Source organism: Syngnathus typhle, linkage group LG2 (genome assembly GCF_033458585.1).
Source record: "Syngnathus typhle isolate RoL2023-S1 ecotype Sweden linkage group LG2, RoL_Styp_1.0, whole genome shotgun sequence".
Classification (NCBI taxonomy): Eukaryota; Metazoa; Chordata; class Actinopteri; order Syngnathiformes; family Syngnathidae; genus Syngnathus; species Syngnathus typhle.
The window spans coordinates 3,099,550-3,125,319 of NC_083739.1; the positions used below are offsets into that span (position 1 = coordinate 3,099,550).

At 46.3% G+C, this 25,770-nt stretch overlaps 2 protein-coding genes across 6 annotated transcripts in view; one reads left to right on the forward strand and one right to left on the reverse strand.

Moving 5' to 3' along the window:
• LOC133147176 (neural cell adhesion molecule 2-like) overlaps positions 1-10,909 on the forward strand; it is a 28,292-nt gene extending 17,383 nt beyond the window's left edge. For 2 of the 5 annotated variants that reach the window (XM_061271235.1, XM_061271226.1), the window contains exons 9-17: positions 2,125-2,275; positions 2,477-2,664; positions 2,775-2,871; positions 3,282-3,455; positions 5,047-5,166; positions 5,692-5,813; positions 5,906-6,080; positions 6,661-6,859; positions 8,868-10,909. In XM_061271235.1, coding sequence (XP_061127219.1) covers positions 2,125-2,275; positions 2,477-2,664; positions 2,775-2,871; positions 3,282-3,455; positions 5,047-5,166; positions 5,692-5,813; positions 5,906-6,080; positions 6,661-6,859; positions 8,868-9,012 — 1,371 coding nt within the window. In that variant the 3' untranslated portion in view covers positions 9,013-10,909. Of the gene's footprint in view, positions 1-2,124; positions 2,276-2,476; positions 2,665-2,774; positions 2,872-3,281; positions 3,456-5,046; positions 5,167-5,691; positions 5,814-5,905; positions 6,081-6,660; positions 6,860-7,101; positions 7,142-8,824 lie in introns of all 5 variants that reach the window. The other 3 variants (XM_061271230.1, XM_061271234.1, XM_061271229.1) reach the window with 3 other exon arrangements.
• Positions 10,910-21,128: 10,219 nt separating this feature from the next.
• On the reverse strand, positions 21,129-25,770 carry LOC133150243 (uncharacterized protein K02A2.6-like). The gene is made up of 2 exons (XM_061272654.1): positions 21,973-25,770; positions 21,129-21,561 (listed from the first exon to the last, which is right to left on the reverse strand). The coding sequence occupies exons 1-2, from the start codon at positions 25,540-25,542 to the stop codon at positions 21,469-21,471; spliced, it is 3,663 nt and encodes a 1,220-aa protein (XP_061128638.1). The 5' UTR covers positions 25,543-25,770; the 3' UTR covers positions 21,129-21,468.

Below are 25,770 nucleotides of genomic sequence, written 5' to 3' on the forward strand. Positions count from 1 at the left end.
GCTACAAATTGCTTGCGTAGATTCTCCGTTGTCCAGGTCACACCCGCTGAGCTGCAAATGGAGAGACTCCACACCTACACATTTTCAACTGGAGAAGATTTTTAGATTAAAGGTGAAATTTGTTCCCCCCAAAAAACCCCAATAGCAATTGTTATAACTCAGCCTTTGCGGCTTTACGCTGCAAACTGCTTGTGTATCCTGCAAACTGCTATTCACCGTGTAGCCTCCCTTCCCCCAAGACAATAACGAAGCAAACCAAAATGTATTTGGAAACATTCACCCTAGGCTATTTGAATCCTCGAAATTGGCCATAGCTGTGAATGTTGAATTTTGCCATCTTTTATTCACCGTCTTTCAATACAAGTCATCTGCATTTTTTTGAATCGAGCCCAGTAAAATGCATTTGACGTCGATGCAAAGTAATCGAGTGCCTGTGTTTGCCTGGTCTAGTTGAATGCTAAAAGCCAACATTTACAGGTCATCACTGCTATATGTCTTCATAAATGTCGAGTCATAATCCTTCCCACTCGCCATGTCTGAATGGGTGAAATTAGTGTCAGCCTGTCGGCCTACAAGTGCTGCCCGTGACCAGTCCATAATCAGATGCTTTTAATATTCATAATAACGTTGTTTATTTTTCACGCACATGCCGCAACTCAGGATGGCAATGACCTTGTACTTAAATTGACCACAAGGAATGATTTGAAATTGAATGAGGAACAGCTAGGCTACTTTGGGAATGGAATCATTGACGGACGGCGGAGGGACAACAATAACAACAGCGCTGTTTTGGGTTTTTTTGCTGGAAAAAGGTCACCACAAAACATTGCCATCACTCAGTTATATTGATCTTTTTTGATATCGTCAGTAATGATACATATAAGCAGCTATAATCATCTGGATTTTATGAAACAAGACAACAGCACTAGGAAAAGAAGACAAAAACTAACGACACTTTCAAACCATGCTGCCATTTCCAGCTGCCATTTCGAATACGTCCCTCGCACATGCCAGCCCCCCCATCTGAGAGTCAGATGCTTGCTTGTATTATTGATGCATTCTGTAAGATCTCTTCTACCTACTCCTCTTCATCAAGCCTTCAAACCGACGCACCATTTCTGCGCTTCCCTGTTGTGTGCTGGCCACTCACCTTCCACTGAGCTGCATATCAAACAGGCTGTGCTTTGGCCGCCCTGGTCTCTGCTCACACACCCCGCCAGTTGGCAGAGAGGAATGGGATGGGATGCATGCGAGGGAGGGGGCGTTTCCTGACGCAGAAGCTCCTCCCCTGGAAGGTGTCCTCTCTCTCTCTTCCTCCTCCTCCTCCTGGCTGCTCCGTCCATCCTCAGCATTCAAAGTGTTGCGTGCTCCTCCAATCCCATTGAGCCCGGCTGGCAAAGTAAACAGTCAACGTGTGAAGTGGTGAGCCACTGGAAGTCATTGGCTGATAGATATAGATAGATAGAGAGCGAGCGCTGCTGTGATAAGAGTGCCGATAAGCTAAATAGGATCAAGCTGAGACAACAAAGAGTGTGTTGGTGAACTGGGGGTTACATTACAAGAGCAAAATGTGCAAGGGAAGATGCACACTGCAGGGAATAAATAGCATGACCAAAGCCACATTTACACCAACAATGGTCCAGTTTAGATTTGTTTTCAACTGAATTTGTCTTAAATAAGAAGCAACCTGGAGTCTTCAGCTGATCACTATGAGGTGTTTTTGCACTTTCTTGTCCTGAGATTTATATATATATATATATAGCTACACACATACTATATAAGTACACACTCTCCCTCCCTGAAGTGCCCCCTCGTTGACTCTAATCAATGATTAAGTCAAGAAATAACTGAATAAATGGAGCAATCTAAAGCAATTTGACAATCTCAAAGGTAAGAGCGTAGCAAAAGCTGACTTGGGAATCAGATTAATGATGCCCGTCATGATGTAATATTTCCTCTCAGGTGCAGTTACTTTGTGAAATATGCACGAGTCCAGTGTTTCACCTCCCAAACTATTTTCATCTCAACAGCAGCTGAATGAACTGAACTCGTGCACTGCCATATAGACGTCATAGGCTTATTGGAAATGAAAAGGTGGGCCTCCTGAACATTTGATGTCCTCAGAGCCAGGACGGACGCTTCGAGGTGCGCGCTCACCACGGCAAATCGGTGCTGACCGTCAGCGGCGTGAGGCTTGCCGACCTGGGCCGCTTCGACTGTGAGGCGCTCAGCAGGATCGGAGGGCATCAGAAGAGCATGTTCCTTGACATTGAGTGTAAGTGGCCATTCCAGGATGTTTCCCGTGACTTTTGTCCTCCCAGCATCGCATGCACAAGTGTCGTAGAATACCTCGGCTGCGAGGAAATATGTTGGCCGCCGCCATTTGGCCCAATTTGCATCTGCTACTCGCCGTAGGACGAGGCTCCAATTAAGAGCGCCCTCTCTTATTAACACCTCCGCGATGTGTCTCGGACAGACGTACCAAAGTTCTTGAGCAACCACACCATCTACTATTCTTGGGAGGGCAACCCAGTGAACATCAGCTGTGATGTGATGTCCAACCCGCCCGCCACTTTGCTGTGGGGGAGGGAACACTTTGCCATCTCGCCGGAAGGGACCAGCAACACTCGGGTGCACAACGCCATGGGCAAGTCTCTACTAGAGGTGTGGCAGAAGCATGAGCACACGGATGCATGACCGACCTACTTGTTGTCTTGTCACGTTTGCTTTGTATTTCTTCCGGTATGAAAGTCGACGGCTTGTTATACTTGTAGGTTACGCCGATGTCCGACAGGGACTTTGGTCGTTACAACTGCACCGCCGGCAATAACGTCGGCATTCGCTACCAGGAATTTATTCTGGCCCAGGCAGGTGAGTGTGACTTCCGAGCAAGTTGGCAAAGTTAGCCGACCCGCGTCAGGGACTTGACTGTACAAGGACTTTGTTGGACATTCAAATGCTAATGAGCCTATTTGTAATTATGGCAAAGTTCCACGTCCACTTGTATTCTCCCTATCTTAATCTCAAACAAAGCCGTCTGATTTACCATTCCCTCGGCTATTTGCAGAAGTGGCCTCTAATTGACTGCAGTGCAGGCCAATACATGATTGCGCATTCCAATTATCTTCAGTGCGGATTGAATGGTAACCAAAGTAAGGAATAAAAGCTGACCTCGCATGATTACATCCAATAAGAGACAAGATAGGCGCCCCTATTCAAATTGGGGGTCTTTCGGGATCCCCCCCCCGCATACTGCCACCGACTTTTGATCCCATGTCCAGATGTGCCGTCCAACCCGCACTCGCTACGCCTGTCAGCCATCTCCCGGCGTTTGGCCGCCGTCACGTTCGTGAAGCCGGATTCCCACGGCGGCGTGCCCATCGGCTATTACCTGGTGCAGTACAAGGAGTTGGGCCCACAAGACTGGAAGGACGTCCGATCGCATAGTGTGCACAGTGAGTATTCCACGGAGCACTGAATGACAAAAGTATCGGGAGGCGCAATTGAAACGCGTCATGGAAGAAGAGACGCCGTTGGCCGTATTCATCAAGAAGACACAAGGTCAGAGGTCAAAACCCTCTAAAAACAGACTTCCTCCAACTTTTTCATTTTCTCGCCAAGCTCATCCGGTTCATCGATCGACCGAGCTGCGCTTTGCGAAATCGTTAGGCTATCGCTCGTTTTCATCCTTTACAGTAAATGAATGGCACGTTGTAACTCAGGCAAATTCGACTACAGAATGAAAGCGGATGAATAAGCTGGTCCAGTTGAATGTAGTATTTCTTCTATTAGTCTCTCTTCTTTCAGAGACCACAAATACAGTTTTTTCCGTGTATAGTGCGCAAAATTTAACTAATTTATTGTCCTAAAATCCGGGGTGCGCATTATACATGGGTACAAAAAAATTAATTTCTTTTTTTTTTATTTTTTATTTTTTTAAGAAAGTCATGGTACAACAAATCCAACAACAGGACTGACCGACAAAGTCGTGGAACAAAAAGACAGGGTGACATTACCAAAGACAGGAACATAAACCACATCATGACAGTAACACATGCAATGATCCGACGGTGAGCGAGGGGCAGACAGGACTTAAATAAAAAACACGTTACATCGATTGAGGTGACACAGGAAGAGAGGGGCGACGCGACGCGAACAGAAACTATGGCAACACATAGCAAAACTGGGGACGAGACATGACAAATCTCCCTCGAAATAAAACTTGAAATCACCTTTCTTCTTGTTTGTTGTCAATCGCGCAACGCATTCAGCCATCCTGCCCAACACACTTAGTAAAATTCATAATTGACGACACATCGTTTGATGCGATGGTGCAATCCTTGATGGTGTGTTATTGTCAAATATTGTTTGTTTTTTAATCTCCATCGCGGACCGGACGTCATACGGAGGCCGCCATTACAGATGCGCAGAACGGTTGCGCAAGACACGTCAGTTATATAAAGAACGAGAGTTCAGTTCTCCACCTATTAGTTTCAATTCACAGTTTAATTAGCAGTTTCAATCAGCAAATAACAAAATGCGTATTACAGGGGCAAGTTTTGGTTTCCAAGGGTGTTTTTATTCCTCTTCAACGTCTCTCCCATACAGAGCCGCCTCTTTCCCGTGCGCGCACGGAGCGCGGTGGTGCGTTTACGGGCAGTCGGAGAAATCAACGCCAACAAAAAAAATGACATCCAGCCTAGTTAAGACCATACCAAAGACTATAAAAATGGGACCCATTGCCTCCCTGCGTGTGTGACGATCATTGGGACTTAAAAAAAAAAAAAAAAAAAAAATTTTTTAGAATTCATAAAAATTGGGTGCTGATCTTGAGGTCCTCTGTGTTTACACTCCATTTTTAATATGCGGTACGCGCGCCGGGAGATGAGCAACAAATGAGCAGGTATTGAGCAATTGAGTGAATCCCAATCAAGCTGGTAAATAAAGAAAGAAATATTTATGAGGGAGGCAACTTGTTCTCAACAGGAAAAGTTGTACGCTCCTGTTTGCGCTGGCCCTGTGATCCATGGCTTTCTGTCTCACCAGCGACGGTGGTGCTGAGCGGCCTGGAGCCCAATACGACGTACGAGGTTCGAGTGGCGGCCGTCAATGAGATGGGTCAGGGCGAGTTCAGTCACATGGAGACTTTCCAGACTTTACCCGTCCGTAAGTCTCTCATTTGGCATATTTCTTGATGGAATTCAGGATTCCTTAGTCCTTATTGATTTCAGTCAGTTCATTGTGTTCAAGGCACAGTAGGCCTTCTGTTTGGGACAGGTTGTTTTCCCTCAGGCGCGGTGGTTTCATTTACATTAACTAAGAGATGGAGTCGTCAGTCACCTGCTTTGTTGTTTTCTACGGATCATTTTATCTCATCGACTGCCTTTAAATGGTGCCATTTCACCCTTAAGAATAGAGGCAATTCAACAACACCCACTAGCTTGGGAGTGTCCCAAAAAAAAAAAAAAATGGGTATAGTGCTTTTCCAGACACAATAATTGCATTATTCATTCGTTCACACATTCCCATTTGGGTGCTGATCTTCTTTCCGAGCCTGTGTCAATATAAATGCAAGGCGTTGTAGTTGTGCCATAAAACTATGACTTACTCTTCTGATACGTTAATCAGTCAATAGCATTGGAATGAATGGAATGGAATATCATTAGAAATTCAAAAGGCTCCATTTGTCAGGAGAACCGAGCCCACCAGCAGTCCACGGGCAGAGAGGACTGGGCAAAGCCTACAAGCTGGGCTTGGTCAAGCAGGATGATGGCGGCATGCCCATCGTGGAATATATCGTCAAGTACAAGACAGTGAGTGACAACAAAGGTTGTCCGTTGTGATCACAAACCTCTCATCCATCCATCCATCCATCCATCCATCCATCCATCTGACTCGATTGCAGGATAAAGAAGAGCAATGGATGACCAAGCTGGTTCCGGGCTCCAATGACTTTGCCACTTTGCAGCCGCTGCAGTGGAACACCCGATACGAGGTGGAGATTACGGCCCGCAATGTTAAAGGCTTGTCGGAGCCCACCTTCTATCAGTTCTTCATGCCACAGAAACCGGAAATCACAGGTAAGCGCATTTTAAGGGAGGGACGGTTCTCATTAGGGCTCAAACATATTGGAAAAAAACACAATATGGATTTTGCTAGATCTAACATTTTATTGGACTTGTTTTTCATGTGACATGGCTGAATGTGACTTGATCTGTTTTTGTTTTTTTCCAATAGTATTATTGTTTTAGTTACAATTATATTGTGAGGCAATCTGGACATTCTTATTTGATAGTTTTGTCGTTTTGATGTTTGTGCGCTAATGAAAAAAAAATCTGAATTTAAGCAGTAGTTTTATTTTTCATTGGTCCAAAAAATATCCAATTTAAATAGAGTTATTTAATCACAGAAAATACCTTTGACTTGGCTAATCCCATCCTAACAGTTCCTTTTGATTCTTTTTGTAATAGTACAATTTTTTCAAGAGCTATTTCTGTGTGCGGGAGCAACATACCTAACCCACAGTGCTCTCAAGTGTTTGTTATTAGTTTTCTTTTCAGTTTCGAAAGGTGCTGGCGCTGCGACTGCCATGACTGAACGAATGAATTTGCAAAGCTCAGCTAAATGGTCATCACTGGACCTCTTCTTCTGTGTGAGCAGAATCCCTCTTCAACGGGCTGAGCCTCGGGGCGGTGGTGGGCCTGGGCCTGGGAGCGCTCCTCCTGCTTCTTGTCCTTGTGGATGTCAGCTGCTTCTTCCTGCGCCACTGTGGTCTGCTGATGTGCATCACGCGCAAGCTGCGCAGCAAAAAGACAGCCACCGGCGGCAAAGAAATGGAAGAGGGCAAGGCCGCCTACCTGTGAGTGTCCTTTTCTTGTCAATGTCAACATGAATGACTTTCATGCTTGCCCAGGGAGCATCTGCTGTGGGTGTCACGGCCTTTGGGTCACGACTACATTATTATTATTTTTTTTTTCAAGCTAATGTGCACACGTGTTGAGTGACCTGTGTGGCAAAAGTTAAACCAAACCCGTGAAAGACTCAAATCTAGCTAGCTTTTTATTGGAGAATGAGAAAAGAAACCTTCTCTTTGCCGTCTAGGTGCACCTACAACAGCAGCCCGACCACCTTTTCAACCACAGTATGTCTCTGATAATGTCTTCTTCACAAACATCTCATCCTGCGTGTCTCGTTTGCATGTAGACGTTCACACGGATCAAGTGGTTGTCTCCGTATTTGACCGCGATCCATTGAAGCGTTCATGATTCAAACACAGTTGGAATTGTGCACGTCAAACACAAATTCAGCTTGTCATTCACTTCCTCATTTCATGGACATGAAATTAGGTTGCAGCAGTACACGGAAAAAAAGTTTTTGATGGCTTGATTGAAATTTGGTTCATCGAGAGGTCAAATGAAATCTTCGACTATCATCAACCCAAGGTTGGATGCAGGCCATTTATTTGCATCTGCAGGTCTATTTCGGGAAAATTCAACTCCATTTGGATGGGTAAATGAGGCCCAAAATGAATTGGAAAATCCATTTGACTTTGAGAATCTTCCTCATTTTCCAATTTGCCCTGTTGACAATCCCTGATCGAATACACTAGACATCTACCGTAATTTTCGGACTATAAATCGCGTTTTTTTTCATAGTTTGGGTGGGGGGGCGACTTATGGTCAGGAGCAACTTATATACATATATATGGGTTTTTTTTTTCACTTTTTTGGGCATTTTATGGCTGGTGCGACTTATACTCCGGTGCGACTTATAGTCCGAAAATGACGGTACTTGAAAAGTATTTCTGGATTTAGATGATTTGATTTTGTGCAACCACTTGAGGAAATAAACATGTTTTTAGTGTAGCTTCATGCAACCACTACTAAATGGCACTTAAGCTTGTGTTTCCGCTTTGGGCTTGTTACAGTGACAACGTACGTAATAAGCAGCTAAGCGGCGTTATCAGTCGTTCTGGCCCAACTTGATTGAGGGATGTCAATATGCCGCCGGATTCATCCCGAATGAATCCATGCAAAGCATGGTGGCAAAGGTGCCGGCGCTAGTCCAATCTGGGTTTGCATGAGCTCATGAAACATGAAATTGCTTAACGTCCTCCAATCAAGCACTTATTGTGCTTATTTGGCTGGATTTCACTCTCCTATAATCTCACTTGTCTTGTTGCGAGAGAATTTGTGTCCCATTTCAATGGATTTGCATCGTGAAAGGACGCTGGATGTTTCTGTCGCTTGTGCCTCGTCTTTGGGCTCATTCGGTGGGCCAAAGCTAGTCAGTCTCTCCGCGTACTCACACGAGGCTTTTTGAAATCGATTACAATGATTTGACCGTTGAAGTGACCAGTTACCAGTTACTGTGTGAATAGAGCAAAGATTGAATCATTCACACTGATCATCAAGTAAATAGTGCGATTTGGAGAAAAATGATCCCATTTCCTGAACAAATCCTTCTTGAGGCTGGATATCAAGCGGGAATCAGCTTACTGACAGCAGTACACGAAGGCGTCTTGCTTTCGCTGTCTTCATCGAAAGAATTTGAGAAGATTTAGAAAAGACCCTATCATCTCACACTTGCGGGAGAAAACCTCTCTCTCTCTCTCTCTCTCTCTCTCTCTCTCTCTCTCTCTCTCTCTCTCTCTCTCTCTCTCTCTCTCTCTCTCTCTCTCTCTCTCTCTCTCTCTCTCTCTCTCTCTCTCTCTCTCTCTCTCTCTCTCTCTCTCTCTCTCTCTCTGTCTCTCTGTCTCTCTGTCTCTCTGTCTCTCTGTCTCTCTGTCTCTGTCTCTGTCTGTTCTGTGCTCTGAAAATTGCAGGAAACTCACGATGAAGGAAGAAATTGGCAAAGAGTCTCTCAAGGATACTATTGAAATCAAACTGCAGGGCGACCGCCGCATCCACCCTAAGCCGGACGACAACAAAGCATAGAAGGGATGGGGAGGGGGGCCGGCGGCGGGGGCAGCTTTCCCGCAAGAAAATTCGGATCACCAGACCAAAACCCTAACAAACATACTGCGGTGGAAGGAAAAATGATTGTATATTTTGTGTTTTGTTGTGTCTGGTTATGATGCTTTTATTTGACCCCCCCTCCTCCTTTTCATATCAAAAGTATTCACAGTTGAGTCATTGCTCCCCCGCTGAGCTCTCTCTCGCTCAGCATCATCACGCTTGCGGGCCATTCTAGCCAGAGAACCTCAACGATACGCCGATGATGTCAACCTTCTTAGTTTCCCTGGCGTGATTGGGCAAGCTTCAGTATGGACAAACTATTTTCTACAGAACAGGGGGAAAGAATCGTTTCATTCTGTGTTGCCAGAGAACAAACAAAAAGGGACTCGTCAAATAAAAAAGACAAAAAAGAATGATGTCGTGGCAAGTAGCATATGTGGGTTGAGTTGTTTTCAAAAGTCTTTTTCTAAAGTATTGACGCTGAGTATTGTTGCCACTGTTGTCATCTGTCATTACGCAATGGATGTTTTTGCTATTTCGGTCTCCTCCTGTGAGCTTGAACTGTGAACGTTTCGATCGATCCGAGCGAGCGCTTTGTCGGAGGGAACCAACCGACCAATCGTCAACATTTACCTTGATCTCTATGCGCTCTGTGCCTTTGATGTCTCCTCAAAGTACCCCCCCCCCCCCTTTCTCCTTTTGCTCGCTGACATTGTCACGTGTTGTACATAGGTGAGAAGAAAAAAATATTTTGCAGAGCTTTTATGTAAAAACACTATAAAAGATGTGACTTTTTTTTTCTTTCGCAAAAGGCAGATCGTTCTTTTGTCATGTTGTATTTGGTCCAAAGCTTAGTGCTCGTCCAACTTTTGATTGTTTTGTCAAATGTGCAGCGATCGCGTTCATCTGAATTGAGGAGGTCATTCTATTTGTTGAGACATGAATGTTTATATGCGCTGGGAAATGTAGTAAACACTGAAGAGAACATTAGTATGAGTGGTGGGATGACTACTGATGCTGACATAACAGGTCTGTCAGAAAGATTCCAGGACCGGCGGCGCAATCCATATCTTTCAACACACTTTTTCAGTCCACTCTGTGATGCCTTCGGATCTCCTTGAGCTAGGGAAGGAGGGGCAAAATCATGAGTGCTCGAGAACGTTGCTCCAGCACGGACACGGCAATGTTGTTCTCTGCCAGGAAGTGTCAGACGCTCAGGGTATTGAGAGCAGGTGCGAGTTGAAAGCACAACATTTGCTACAGGATCTCTTTGTGGAGGTGCTGCTTGATCGCCTGAGCTCCACAGAAGGACCATTTGGTTTCTTTTGTGACACCAGCCCTAGAACCTTTCTGACATACCATGTTGAGCTTTGTCAACTTTGTCTTTGGCAACTCTGATTTTATTTTATTTTTCTGCTGTATTTTTCATCTGATGTTGTATGAGATGATCATGACCTCCCATGAATGTGACTCGTTGATTTATGCACTTGTGGACCGTGATTGACTCCCCCAGGCCGCCGCTCAGACCGTGGATTATTTTTTTGGTTTGTTTTTTTACAACGTGCTTTGTCCCAGCCAGCCTATTCTGCCTTTTGTAATAAGTTTAAGTAGAAACACGTTTACATGCAGCGCTTTACCTCCCTCTAATAGTTGCAGTGGGAAGAGCAAATACCGAATGGCAGCAAGCAATGTCGACTCGTGTGCATCTGTTAAAAGCAGATGTTTAAAGCTTTTATGTTGTGCCTTGGACAAGATTTGTCCGTGAGTATTATTCGAATTTTGAAACAATATTTTAGTTTGGTTACATGTGATGTTTAATGCAAACCTATTCACCGTAAATGTGATGTAGCTTGTATGTGTTGAGCTAACGCACAATTTTACTCCTAGTTTTAAGACGGTCTTAAGAGGGCAATGGTTTGAGGCCATTCTACAAATAAACTAGCTAAAAGAAACCAAGTCTGATTATTTGGAGCGTCGTTAACTCGCTGTCTAGCTGGTGAAAAACTCGATGCTTCAGAGTGAGGACAGCACAGTAAAAGGACACTAGCGCGGCGGGCACAACCACGAGGAGCTACATCCAGCAAGATAACCATGAGCCTACCATCAGGAAAGCGGTATCACCCAGGTCTACCAGAAGAAGATCTAATGCCAGACCCTACAGAACCAGGACAAGTGCACAACACAGACGATGTGGACAGCACGGAGAACAAGGGTAACGCAAGCTACACAGACACAAAGATGAAGTCTTCACGCTCGCATACATCCAAACGTTCATCCGTAAGTTCTGCAGCGCTAAAAGCACGTGCACAAGCAGTTGCTGCACGAGCACAGCTGGAGTATTCATTAAAAGAAGCAGCCATAATGAAACAGAAAACTGAACTTGAGGCTAGTTTACATGTTTTGAGTAGTCAAAAAGCTGTTGCAGTTGCCGAAGCAGAGGCTGCTGTTTATGAAGGAGAGGAGGGTCTCTCAAAGACTGAACTGAGTCATGTGTTTGTAGAACCACCTGCTAATCCAATGCAACGCACAGCAGAGTATATTCAGCAACACACAGACATTTGCCATGAAGGATTCACGTCACGAGTCGATCCTCTCGCTTGCCACAATGCTGCACGTGAACAATGTGAAATGGCTATGACTACAAAGATAGACAATAAAGGCATGCACAGCGTGGAAAAAACGGATATTAAAGTAGAGCACCAAACACAGCAAGGACAGACGAATTCCCCCAAACTGTATCCGTACGACACTCCTCCGTCCAAACGGGTGCGTGTGATCTCAGTGTACAGTGCGCGTCGTCCTCGTGCCCCAAATTTCTTTGCGCCCGTTTGGACCTTCAACCCTAACCCCTCGCGGAATGTGCTTTGTGCAGGCAGGACGTGGGAATATCAATGTCTCTCTGTATGTACATGTGTAACACTTGTGTCATATGTAAATAAACATGTCCTGGTAGAAGAGGCCCTGGTTCCCGATGTGGCTTTCTCTTCGTTGCTTCAAGGACGTCGACGGGCAAGCGGCGGGCGGGCGGGCGACACGCACGCATGCACGCACGCACGCACGGACGCACGGACGCACGGACGCACGGACGGCAGTCCTTGTCATTATCCCGGCCGGCCGTTGTGACAAACTGTCGGTGAAATCACATTCTTACACAAACATCGATTTTTTTTTTTTGCCCTTCAATGGACAATTGGGTGGGCTTTTTTGTCTTTCCCAATAGAGGGCAAAGTGCTTTTTTCCGTCAGGGTCATTTCCAAGCCAGTATTATTTCAAATGGAAGCTGTGTTGCATTGAAATCCATCGTCCACTCCAGGACGAGAAAGTCAAGAGAATTGTGCGTGCAAGGTGAAATGAAATGAAGATTTTAATGCGGCGTGCTTTTCACTTCACTCGTTTGAGTGCCATCAACTACAATTTCAATTCCAAACTGCTTTTGATGAAGTGCGCAATTTTAGACAGGCAGCAAATTGCTCATGTAATTCTCTCTGAAAAATACTTAGTATATAGTACATAATAGTAGTATTTTTAGTATATCGCCTTTTTTCCTCCATAATTAACAATCAAAGCCTTCTCATAAAATTACTTTTCCTGAATTCGTGACCACTCTAGCAATTTAATGACCAGTTCCAAATCTTTCTGGGTTGTTATTAGCACTGATTAAACTCCCTCCATTTTTGAGCCCCTAAGCATCCAGACTGCAAATAAATGGAGCTTGTATGAATATGCCACTGGCGGCTCATTTAACTCCTTTTGTTTCCAGACAGAGACCCAGAGAAATCTATTGGAAAGTCATAAAGGCTTTTGTCAACATTTGGTGCTGCGGAGGCCAAAGGTGGACTGAAAGCCAATCAAGCTGATTCTGATGAAAGAAAACAAAATATACATCCAAACAAAGTCAACAAAAGCACAGATCATGGCAGTTTGTAAAAATACTCCACTCCGGTTTATTGATAGAGCACTTTTGAAAGAACCTCATCTGAAACAAAAGGCCTGACGGAGATGAGCTGGCCCTCAATCATAGCCGGCGATCCAAAAGGATAGCACGCGGATGGATAGCCGGCCGCTCCCTCCCTACCTCCCTCCCTCCGTTGTTCAACTTGTCATGCTCAGCTGTCTTGGTTGGGCCACATCAATTCAAACATTGTTTTGAGCTGACTGGCAGGAAGTCATAAAGCGGAAGAAAAAAAAAGAGAGCACAATAAGCCTCAGGTAATATTTTCCCCCTAATCTTAGGCTTTGCAGAGTCCCCCATGATACTGACAGACAGCACCTTAATCCCAACTACTCAAGAAAGTTTGAGACAACACCCAAGCCATTGTTGGAAGTTTGGGCTCCCTTATGCGTAAAAGCAAGCGTGCACTTAAGACACCACTTCTCCGCACAATTCCGCAGTGACAGCCGCACACAAATTCAGACCATTATCAGACCAGACCAGAAGCACACAAGGTATCCGAGCGGCTTCAACCGAATGTTGACGCTAATCAGAGCGGAGGAGCTTGACCTCAGATTCAGGTGGGGTAACCTGACACCATGGTTCCCATGTGGCCGCGTCAGAAGTGCCAAAGGCTCTTTGGCAGGCAGTCCATTTGTGCTGACCACAGATGAGATCGCAAAGGCGTCGCGAAGGTACTTTCCTTCATTTGAATTACTGTAGTAGGACTGACGTGGCATTACCTGTCACACGTTAAAAGCTTTGTTGCGACACCCGCTGCAGCTCAACTTGCCGCCTTACACCTACGTTCACATACAAGATTTCAGTCGCCTCTCTGCCCCGCGTGGACCTGAGGTCGCGTACGCTAACCAGTGATGTGACCGTGCCAGATGCTCTCCTCTGCCTCCCTCGCCAGCTGCGGTCCGTGTCCGGCCCGCTCGGTTCGCTGGCCTGACTTTAGCACGCTAAAAAAACAACACGGACCGACTCTTTAGTTCCCAAATGGCTCACTCCAAGACAAGACATTCAGCGGTATCCAGCTAGCAGTGACTTGGCAGCTAGCAAGAACTTGATGCCGTCACTTGTTTTTCTTTCTTTTGTCTGTCATGTCAAGTCAGAGGTGCAAGCCACAGGCAACTTGCAATCAGCTCCAAACCTCCTAACCTGCAGGGGGTAGAGAAAGAGGAAAGTGTCAGCCAAAAGCAGGAGCCCAAGCCAATGAGCCCTGGAACTAAACTACCTACCTACCTACGTATCTATATACTTCCTGTAGCCTGCATGGCATGGAGAGCAATCAACAATGTTTGGGAGCACTGGAACAAGCAACCAAAAGTCACTCCGCTCACGGTCAACACGCAACTGGTATGAAAATGGACATTTGTATCGATTGTTGAGGAACCTGAGCTATTGGAACGGTCAAATGAATTGAAATGGGAAATTTGAGTACTTGTTTGAAAGTTGAAGTAGGTTTTGTTTGAATTACAATGAGACACATGTTTATTTGTTTAAAGGTTATCAACCTGAAGTACAATCTACATGACAACCTTCATTGGGACCTAAATGGAATGTAAACTGGAACCCAATGAAAGGAAAACGAAATGAAGATTGGACTTGTCCCTTTGCATTCTTCAGAGCAGGCTTTTTTCAAGTTGAAGCAAGAACTGGGTGAAACATTGACAGAACTTGACATTGTCACACGCGCGCCCACACATTCACAAGGTGGGAATCAAACGCGCGGTGTCGGCGGCACACAAGACGAGCAAGTGTAGCCAGCCCTCCACCCCATCAGCCGCTCCCTTGATGCTATCGCTAGCAATGTTCTGCCTGTTTACGTTGCTCGTTATTTGATGAGCTCATCATTCCAAATAGGTGTGTTGGAAGAGAGCCACATCTAGTCATTTATTCATTTTTTATTTGATCTAGCGAGTTAGCTTATCTTTTTTGAGCTAGCTTGTCTGTCCGTCCGTCCGTCCGTCCATGTATCTATTTATCCAAAGAGCAAATCTGCTAGTAACTAGCAGATTTGCTCTTTAGATAAATCTATCTATCTATCTACTACCAGCTAGTAGATGTGTACAGAGTTGTTTCTCAGACAAGCTTAAAATGGTGACAGGTGTATCTTGTTCCTTTCTTCTCTGCTGTTCACTTCAAACACGCTCCATGCGACCGCAATGCTCTCGTATCAGACAAGGCTTGCTCGATCACCTGCTCGTTTGGTGTCCCGTGTGCGCACGGAGCGCGGTGGTGCGTTTACGGGCAGTCGGAGAAATCAACGCCAACAAAAAAAATTACATCCAGCCTAGTTAAGACCATACCAAAGACTATGTATAAAAATGGGACCCATTGCCTCCCTACGTGTGTGACGATCATTGGGACTTAAAAAAAAAATATATATATATTTTTTTTTGTACCCATGTATAATCCGCACCCCAGATTTTAGGACAATAAATTAGTTAAATTTTGCGCACTATACACGGAAAAAAACGGTATACTAAAATGAGACTGTATTTTTTGGCCTTCAGTCACAGTTGTACATTTTCTCTCTTTTCTCAGTGTTTATTTTGCTTCCTCAATTTCATTTGGTTTTATGGAGGGATTTTGTCTGATAGCAAAGGGGAAGCTCACTATTGTTTGTGTATTTGAATGTTCCGAATCAAAGTTGTCAATCAGTCCAAAAAAAAAAAAAAATCGTGTTGACAAAACCCCAGAGAATGGTTTTGACTTGGGGTTTAACAAATAACTTGTCATTTTATGATTCTAATTCTGTCCGTTTTGAAGAGCCCAAATTTAGTTCCTTGACCTAGTAAGTGGCAAACCACTGTTGGATACACATTTCTGTTTTGCTTAGCTGAATTCAAATTCAAACGTAGCGCACACAGACAGTCATTAGTTTATTTCCAGTTGGCCTTGAGCCCGACCTGAGAGCATTTTACTCCCTCGGCTTGGCCATATTGTGTTTGTAGGATGAAATGCAGTCACCATAGCAACCCTTGGCGGACGGACGGACGGACGGACTGACGGAGAGAGCAAGCTTCTTTCTTTCTTTCTTTCTTTCTTTCTTTCTTTCTTTCTTTCTTTCTTTCTTTCTTTCTTTCTTTCTTTCTTTCTTTCTTTCTTTCTTTCTTTCTTTCTTCAGAGTGCGAGCTCAGCCTTTCTGTGTTCTATTAGGGAAAAGGGCCGACGATCCTATTACCGCTCGAGTAATCTCACCGGGCCCGGCCAGACAGGACTTGGAAGGATTTCCCATCCAGCCCTCCCTCCCTCCCTTCGTCTCCTTTGCCCACTGACCCTCCGGACGGAGTCCATTTCCCCACAGCTCGGCCGCTCTCAACGGTGCTTTGAGGCGCACTGCGCACACGGGTGGTGTGGTGCGGTGCGATATGATGTGAAGAAGAAGCACGGAGCGGCAGGTTAAGGAAAGAGAGTCGACTTCTAGAGAGCGTACACTTCACCTCAGGTCTGCTGGTTGCTAGTTAGGACATCTTCTGTTTGCCTTGCTAACAGCCGTGACTTTTGGAAGTCGCGCATGCAAGCAAGCAAGCAAGCAAGCATGCAGTAACTTCTAATCTGGCCTGTTGCTGTTATCAGGTTGAATCCACCTGCTTGCTGGACGGTCGGTCGGTCGCCCTCAACCTGTAAGGATGACCATTCAAAAGCCAGCCAGCCAGCCAGCCAGCCAGCCAGCCAGCCAGTCATTCTGTTGTTAATGCTCCTTTGAAAAATGCCCTTTTGAACACAATGGTTTTGCTTTCTTGCAGCCAAGCTTTGAACCTTTTGAAAAAGTAGAGTGCCGCTTGTTCTTCCTTTTCATTCGTTCATGGTACTAGCATGCTGCGTAAGCCTGCAGGGAATCAATTCGAACTGGGCAGGGAGACTTTTTCAAAGACGTCCCGTGCAGTCTCAACTAGGGGTGTAACAATACATCGATACACATCGATTAATCGATATAATGCTCTACGATTTATTGGCATCGATGCTAAAGGTAAACATCGATTTATATCGCCGTGTTTGACCTCGGACATTAGAGGCGACTTTATTTTGAAATCCAGTTCATTGTTGCTTGCTTCCTCTTTCCGGGAGCAGTGCGCCCGGCGTTGTTGTGTTGTGAGCAGAGCAGGCACGTGAAAGGGGAGGCGACAACTAGTACGCGGCTCCTGGGCTGGTGCTATGGCTAGTGTCCAAAAAGACGAGGAAATTCCCTCCCCTTTAGGCTTCAAGTCATTCGTTTGGAAGCACTTTGGATTCCAAAGAAAAGATGGCTCAACCGACAAGACACGTGCAGTTTGTAAATCCTGCCATGCGGTGATCAAATATTCAGGGAGCACAAATCTCGCCGCACGTTTAAAGAAAAAACACAACATCAAAGTTCAGTGTTAAAGTAAGCAATTTGTATACTACAATACTCTTGTCATTTCCTAAATAAAGAGTTTGCAGTACCTTGTTGATTTTGCGTATGAATTGTTATAAATCAGGATATTGTTCTATATTTTTTATTAAAAAAAAAAAAATCGATCGTAGAGCACTATATCGCGATATATCGTGAATGAATCGCAGCAGGCTTTAAGATATCGGCAAATATCGTATCGTAGTTCCTTATATCGATATTATATCGTATCCTGAAAAAACCCGCGATTCCAGGTATCGGGTGCTAACCAAAAATCGTAAGCATTTGTGGTTGATGTGCTATTTGAAGCAATAATTACTACGCTTTAGTCAGTCATTTATAAATAAAGTTTTCCCCTTTTCAATTTGTGGTCGAACGCCATACGTTTTATTTGTAACTCCACTTCCTAACACTAAAGTATTACAATATTAAATGTAAGTATCCAGTGGCTTTATAAATTGATAGTTATAAATCGATTAAGCCATGTCTCTTTTTAGATTATACTAGCAGACAAAACTTTTTCCCAACGAGAGAGAGAGAGAGAGAGAGAGAGAGAGAGAGAGAGAGACACAGAGAGAGAGAGAGACACAGAGAGAGAGAGAGACACAGAGAGAGAGCGAGAGAGACACAGAGAGAGAGCGAGAGAGAGACACAGAGAGAGAGCGAGAGAGAGACACAGAGAGAGAGCGAGAGAGAGACACAGAGAGAGAGCGAGAGAGAGACACAGAGAGAGAGCGAGAGAGAGACACAGAGAGAGAGCGAGAGAGAGACACAGAGAGAGAGCGAGAGAGAGAGAGAGAGACACACAGAGAGAGAGAGAGAGAGAGAGAGAGAGAGAGAGAGAGACAGAGAGAGAGAGAGAGAGAGAGAGAGAGAGACACAGAGAGAGAGACACAGAGAGAGAGAGACACACAGAGAGAGAGAGAGACACAGAGAGAGAGAGCGAGAGAGAGAGCGAGAGAGAGAGCGAGAGAGAGAGACACAGAGAGACACAGAGAGACACAGAGAGACACAGAGAGAGACACAGAGAGAGACACAGAGAGAGACACAGAGAGAGAGAGACACAGAGAGAGAGAGACACAGAGAGAGAGAGACACAGAGAGAGAGAGACACAGAGAGAGAGAGACACAGAGAGAGAGACACAGAGAGAGAGACACACAGAGAGAGAGAGACACAGAGAGAGAGACACAGAGACACAGAGAGAGAGAGACACACAGAGAGAGAGAGACACAGAGAGAGAGAGACACACAGAGAGACACACAGAGAGACACACAGAGAGACACACAGAGAGACACACAGAGAGACACACAGAGAGACACACAGTTAATAATTCATGTACATGACGTAATACTTTTTTCTACAAAATTCAATAGATGACTCTCCAAGAGCAAGAATGCCACTGCATTTAAATTGTTTTTTTGGCGGGAAATTACACTTCCGGTATCAATATCGGATCGAATATCGGGTATTTTGGGTAGGAAATACTTGGTATCGGATCAATTCCGAAATCATTGGTATCGCCCATCCCTAGCTCTCGTATCAGACGCTTGCTCGATCACCTGCTCGTTTGCTGTCCCGTGCGCGCACGGAGCGCGGTGGTGCGTTTATGGGCAGTCGGAGAAATCAACGCCAACAAAAAAAATTACATCCAGCCTAGTTAAGACCATACCAAAGACTATAAAAATGGGACCCATTGCCTCCTTGCGTGTGTGACGATCATTGGGACTTAAAAAAATAAAAAAAAATAAAAATAAAAAAATTACTTTTTTTTGTACCCATGTAAAGTGCGCACCCCAGATTTTAGGACAATAAATTAGTTAAATTTTGCGCACTATACACGGAAAAAAACGGTATTCATCACTCTTACTATTGATTGTTTGAATTTTTGCCTTCTTGTTTTTATATTGTGTCGCGTACATGTATGTCTATCGTGTTATGTGTCTCATCACCGTGGGATAGAGAAAAACGCAATTTCGGTCTCTTTGTGTGTTGTGACATGTGGAGAGATTTGACAATAAAGCTGACTTTGACTTTGACTTTGAATAAACGAGGGAAAAATAACTAGTGGATCATTTTCAGATATGTCACCCATCCAGGAAAGCACAAAACGTTCTGGGTTGGAATGTGGAGATTTTTGTGAGGATGTCACAAAATGAATTCATCAACGTTTGCGTTAGTCCTGTTTTTGCTTTGTGGAGTGACTTTTTGCCCTTTTGGACGTAATGAATGGCAACAAGCATGTAATGAGTGTGAAATAGCTCCCTAACAAGGGTGCTCTTTCTATACCGTACACCATCAAGGTTTATCAAGTCATCCCGTGATAGACTCATGGCATCAGTGGAATGGAAAAAAAATTGTACAAGGTCGGGGGGCACAGGGACACAGAGACCTTTCTTTGGTGCCCCCCCTCCCCAACCACCAAATTCTCACCCTTTAGATGGCACTTGAATTCGAGGCAGGATTTGATGTCATGAGATTGGTTGCAATGCAAAACAGAACATGCTTAATTCATTCATTACTGTTAAAGACGCCACTGCACTGACAAGTTCATATGTAGCACCCCCTAGTGGAACATCGGTGTAAAAATCTATATTGTGATAGCGTCCCTCACTTTCCAATAGTACATTCCGTCCGAGTTTCTCTCAGCGTTATTTGTAAACAATCAGGTTTCTTTCCAGTGGGATAATTGGTGGCATCATGTTGTTGGATGTGAGATTTAAAGCTCAAATTCTGCTTCAAGACTTAAATGCTGGCGTCAGTGCGGCAAGATCACATTCGAGAGATTAAAGTCTTACAAAACGTTTGTAAATATATGACGCATGAGGCTGGGATACGTGGTCAGAAATGAGAGCAATGGCGGAGGAAGAGGATGAAGGAGTGTGATAGAAAACACATCGACTAGCAATCATCATAAAAGTGACAGCGAGGGAAATATGGAAGTGAAAAGGGAAGTTTTTATTTCAGAGTGAAATGGGGTTACAAAGCCAGTTGATGGTGAAAGAAAGAAAAGAGGATAAAGATGGAAAACGATCGATTATGGAGAAGAGGCCGATCCACTTTCCAATGTTCTTTTACGTTTATTTGCATTATAATACTGCCTCTCAGTGGCCAAGGCGGGGATACCAGCATCATAATACATCTAGAAAATTCCTTATTAAAAGGACAAAGGCAACATTTTATCTTTGTTTGTTGACCTTTCCGTCCATTTAAGATAGAAAAGTGTTTTTAATAACAGGAACGATTCAAGCCGTACCATTGTTTACTAAATGAGGACGCACAGACTACAAGACCCACAATGCACTACGCCACTTTTCTCTGACGTCATCGCACCAGGTGGTCAACTGCGCGGGGTGTGCGCGCTTTTGGAGCAGCAAGAGTGCAACATTGTTCCAGGTTTGTTGTCTCTTACAAACGTCACTTTTCATTCAGTGTTGACAACTTATGGAACTTGTGGTGTGTGTTTAGCAAAATGGCTCCGTTTATTTTGGAGAAAGTATTAAGAGAACAAGCCCAAGTGCGCTCAGTGATATATTTATTTGGCACCTTGTGTTGATGAGTGACAAGAAGTAGTGACGCTCGTGACGTGTTTTTGCACAGCTCGGTTCTTGCTGACAATGACTTGTTCGTCGCTCCTTTGGAGGAAAAGGAAGGAGGTGACGACAATGATGACGATGGTGGCGCACACTTCGCGGGCAGCCAGGCCGACGGAGCCGAAGCCCTGGTCGGAGTAGTTTACCTGTCAAGCCGAATTTGCCGCAAAGGATCCCCGCGGGGAGGAGGCAAAAATGCCGCGGAGGAAACAGTTGTTTGTGCGTGATATATGTATTGATATGAATCAGACCCAAGACGACAGCTGTTGTTTCAGTCACTTTCTGTATTGAACTGCCGCGCCTCCCCTCATGACGTCACACAACACAGCCTGACATCCCTAACATCTCACCTTCCATAGATGGCAACTTATACATGCAGATCGAAGATAAATTCCCACAACATTTCCCCCCCCACTTGTCTTTACGTATCAGCGAACACTTCCACAACTCCTAACTCACATTTCAAAGAACAGTGTACATGTAACTCACATTTCAAAGAGCAGTGTACAACATATAACCCCTTCTTTTTTTTTCTTCTTTTTTTTGTTTGTTTCCACATTCAACAACAACCCAATTGACCGCGAGGCCCCTCAGTACCCACACAGCTCACAAGTCCAGTCTCTTCGGCGCTCTTATAATCCTGCCACTGGCCGTCCTGCGCCCTGGCACAGGTGTATGTGGAGGCGATCCATTCTGAGGCTGGCGGACGTCACTCTGCCCCTGCAGTGCGACCTCCTGGGCGACTGTGTCAGTGTCGCCCGTAGTGTCGATCGCGGTGTCAGGTGGATCCCCGGGTTCGTCAGCTGGTGGGCTGATGTGCTGCATCCCGGGCTGCCCCGGCATTGCGGCGCTACTCTCCGCAGGTCGCAGATCCACCCTGTTACGGCGGTACAGTGTCCCCTCGACGTCCACCAGCCGTAAGCATACTCCTCTCCGCCACCTGCCCGTCCTGTCCCCAGGCAGGGGCTTCATCCTTATGTCCTGTCCGATACACAACTCGGGCAGATCTCTGGCCAATTTGTCATACCAGAGTTTGGCTGTCTGGTGTTTTACTCGCAGCCGGTCTGGGACCCCCCCCACCACACTCGGCTCCAAAAGTGTGTCAGCAACCGGGAGTGGCGTCCTCAGTCTGCGAGACATCAACCTCTGCGCGGGGCTGCTCAGCATGCCTTCCGTAGGCGTGTTCCTCCACTGCAAGATGGCCAGCCAAGGGTCGGTCCCCGCCCTTGCTGCCCTCCTGCACAGGCTCTTGACAATCTTCACGGCCGACTCAGCCTTCCCATTCGACCTTGGGTACCTGGGAGAGGATTTGACATGGTCAAAGTCCCAGTCTCTCGCAAACCTCCTGAACGCTTCGCAGTCGAACTGGGCACCACAGTCTGTAATTACCCGATCAGGCTGACCGTGCCGTGCAAACTGGGCCTTGCACCTCAGCACCGTGGTCTCAGTTGAAAGATCTGGGAGCAACTCTACTTCCCAGAAATCCGAATAATGATCAACCATGATCAGAAAGTCCTTGCCAGCCTGCGTGAACAGATCCATGCTGAGGATCTGCCATGGTCGAGTAGGGAGTGCATGGGACATCATCGTCTCCCGCTGCTGTCCGTGTGCGTATTCGTTGCAGGCTGAGCACTGGCTCACATAGTCCACGATCTCACCGTGCATGTTGGGCCAGTATAGCGTGTCTCTGGCCTGTCTGTAACAGGCATCTCCTCCCACATGGCTGGCATGGATGCGTTTCAACATTTCAGCACGCAATGATTTGGGCACTATAACTCGCTGACTCTTGAAAAGCACTCCATCCTGTGCGCTGATCTCGTCCCTGATGGACCAGTACTCTCTGATTGCCAGTGGAGTGTCCTCCCGGCGATCCGGCCAACCACGGAGCACCACCTCCTGCAACAGCTGAAGACTCCCATCACTCACTGTGTGCAATTTTATCTGCCTCAGCCGTTGGTTGGTGACGTTCAGATGCTCAGCCTGATTTATCTGTTCAGCGTCCACTTGTGCTTCCTGCATGCAGCAAACAGTCTGTTTCGAATATCTCGAGCCAGGCCCCTGCGGCGAAGCCGTGGCCCTACTCAAGGTGTCACTGAGGTGCATGTCGGGCCCTGGCTTGTACACCACCTTCAGATTGTATCCCTGTAGTGTGAGCAGCATGCTCTGGAGTCGTTTGGGCGCTGAGAGGAGTGGCTTGGTGAAAATGGAGATGAGTGGCTTGTGGTCGGTTTCAGCTGTGATCTCCCCCCGCCCATACAAATAGTAATGAAATCGCTGACACGCGAACACTATGCTCAGACATTCCTTTTCGATTTGTGCATAGTTCTGCTCCGTCTGAGTAAGTGCCCGCGAAGCAAAGCTTACCGGCTGATTCTCCTGCAGCAGGCAACAGCCAAGTCCCTTCTGACTCGCGTCACTCTGTATGGTGACTGGCTTGGTCACATCGTAGTATCGCAGGATCGGGGCGGACGTGACGAGTCGCTTAATCTCCTCGACCGCTGCGTCGTGTTTTGGCAGCCAATGCCATGGGACATCTTTGTCCAACAATCTCCGTAGTGGCTCACACACCTCAGATAGGCGTGGCATGAACCTTGCGAGGTAGGTCACAAACCCAATGAATCGCTGCACGGCCTTGGCGTCCACGGGGTGTGGCATGTCCCGGACCGCTCTGATTTTCTCCGGGTCTGCTCTAAGGCCCTCCGCTGATAGGATGTGTCCGTGAAAGTTGACCTCTCTGACCCTGAACACTAGTTTCTTTAAACTCAGTCTCAGCTTTACCTCCCTGCATCTTTGCATGAGCGCTAACAGCTTTGCACCATGGTCCCGTGTGGCTATCTCATCTGTCCCCCCACACCCCACAATCAAAATGTCGTCCGCTATAGGTTCCACCCCGTCTAACCCTGCCAGTAGCTCATGCTGCTTTCGCTGGTAAATCTCAGGGGCCACAGACACTCCAAACGGCAGCTTTAACCACCGCTTCCTGCCCCACGGCGTCCAGAACGTGGTGGTATAACTGCTCTCCTCGTCTAATCTGCACTGTAGGAAGGCATCTCTTGCATCTACTAGTGTAAAGATGCGGGCCCTGGGCAGCTTGTGCAACACATCTTCAAGTGTCGGCATAATGTAGTGGGACCTCTTTAGAGCCTGATTCAATGACTTGGGATCTATGCAAATTCTCAACTTTTCTGCCTGCCTGACAATCACCATGTTGCTAATCCACTCAGTAGGCTCAGACACTGACGTCAGGTGGCCATCAGCCTCATACCTATCTAACTGGGCCTTGACTGCCTCCCTGAAGGCCACCGGGACGTTGCGTGGGGAAGCCTGCACCGGGGGTACATTACTATCTAGCACAAAGTGAACATCCCCTGGGAGTGACTCAACTGGATCGTTGAAAACATCTGCGTACGTCAGTACAAGCTGCTGTCTGGTTAATGGCCCTGAGCTGCTGTGTCTCACCATAAGAAGTTCTTCTGGGATGGTGAAATGCACCAATCCTAGCCGCACACTCGTTTCGCCTGACAACAGAGGTCTCTGCCCACTTCTCACTATTTCGAACCGCAGTCTGTGTACTCTACCCCTCACTACGCACTTTGTGTGGAATATGCCCGCGGATTGCATGGATTGGCCTGAATACAATACTAGCCTGGTCTGGCTAGGTAGTAGCTTTGCCCCAGGGTCAAGTCTTCTCATGTCTTTTATGCTCATGACATCACATGTGGCCCCCGAATCTATCTGGCACCTCTGAAACCCACCATGCATTTTCAAGTTAACAAACCATTTCTTCCCTCGCCCCTGAACTGCCCCTATGCTCTCCATTGTGTAAATGTGGGCTCCCATGTCAGACCTGTCCATGTCCTCGGGAACTTCACCGTCTGCCGCGTGCAGCTGTCTTGTGGCTTGGCCCCTCTTCATGCAAACCTTGGCAAAATGATTTGCGGTCCCACAGCTCCTACAGTTCTTCCCAAAGGCTGGGCAAAAATCACGCCCACGCCTGTGCGTGATGCCGCAGAATCTGCACATAGCGCTGTCATATGTGTTAGGTGTCTGATTTCGGATTCCGTCCGGACGCTCCTGCCTGGGCGGGGAACGTGGCCGTGGGCCATCCATTTTGTGCACTGTCTCCGGAGGCCTGTCCTGCGTGATTGCTTGTATCCTCGTGTCTGTCATCTCCGCCGTTCTGCATATGTCTATGGCCGATGCCAGTGTGAGATCTTTTTGTCTGAGCAGCCGGCGGCGCACACTTTCATCAATCACACCCAGCACCAGTCTGTCTCTGATCAAGTCCTCTTTGAGTTGTCCATACTCGCACGAAGCAGCTTTCTCCCTCAGTTTCGTTACAAACACATCAATGGGCTCCCCTTCATCTTGCTTGCAGGTTCCAAAAACAAATCTCTCAAATATGACGTTTCTAGCTGGTTTGAAGTACTCCTCTAAAGCATCAAGAATAACTTTAACATCCTTCCCTTGGTCCACCGTGAGACCCAAGTTATGCTTGTAAATGTGACGACATTCATTACCCATTACTCTCCGTAGGGTTGCTGCTTGCACTGGTTGCTCTTTCTCTGATAATCCCGTTGCCAGTAGATAGTCTTCAAATTCCCCTCTGAAATTGTCCCAATTGCTCGCCAGGTCGCCGCTCATCTTCATCTCCTCCGGCGGTGGTATATTCGTTGCCATGGCGGGTGGTGTCGTTAGCCTAGCAGGCCGCTAACCGCCGTTTCGCTCGTCTTTGCCTTCTGTCCGTCTGTCTCTCCTCACCGTCTTTCACTGGCCCCGCAGCGAAGCACAGCGCCGTCCAGCCACTTCTGACACCATGTTTGTGCGTGATATATGTATTGATATGAATCAGACCCAAGACGACAGCTGTTGTTTCAGTCACTTTCTGTGTTGAACTGCCGCGCCTCC

What these genes read in the sequence shown, in the direction of transcription:
- LOC133150243 (XM_061272654.1), bottom strand. Translation starts at nt 25,542, where the DNA reads ATGGCAACGAATATACCACCGCCGGAGGAGATGAAGATGAGCGGCGAC. An exon ending in GACTGAGGACGCCACTCCCG is followed by an intron (nt 21,562 to 21,972) that starts GTTGCTGACACA and finishes GACGTCCGCCAG; the next exon opens with CCTCAGAATGGATCGCCTCC.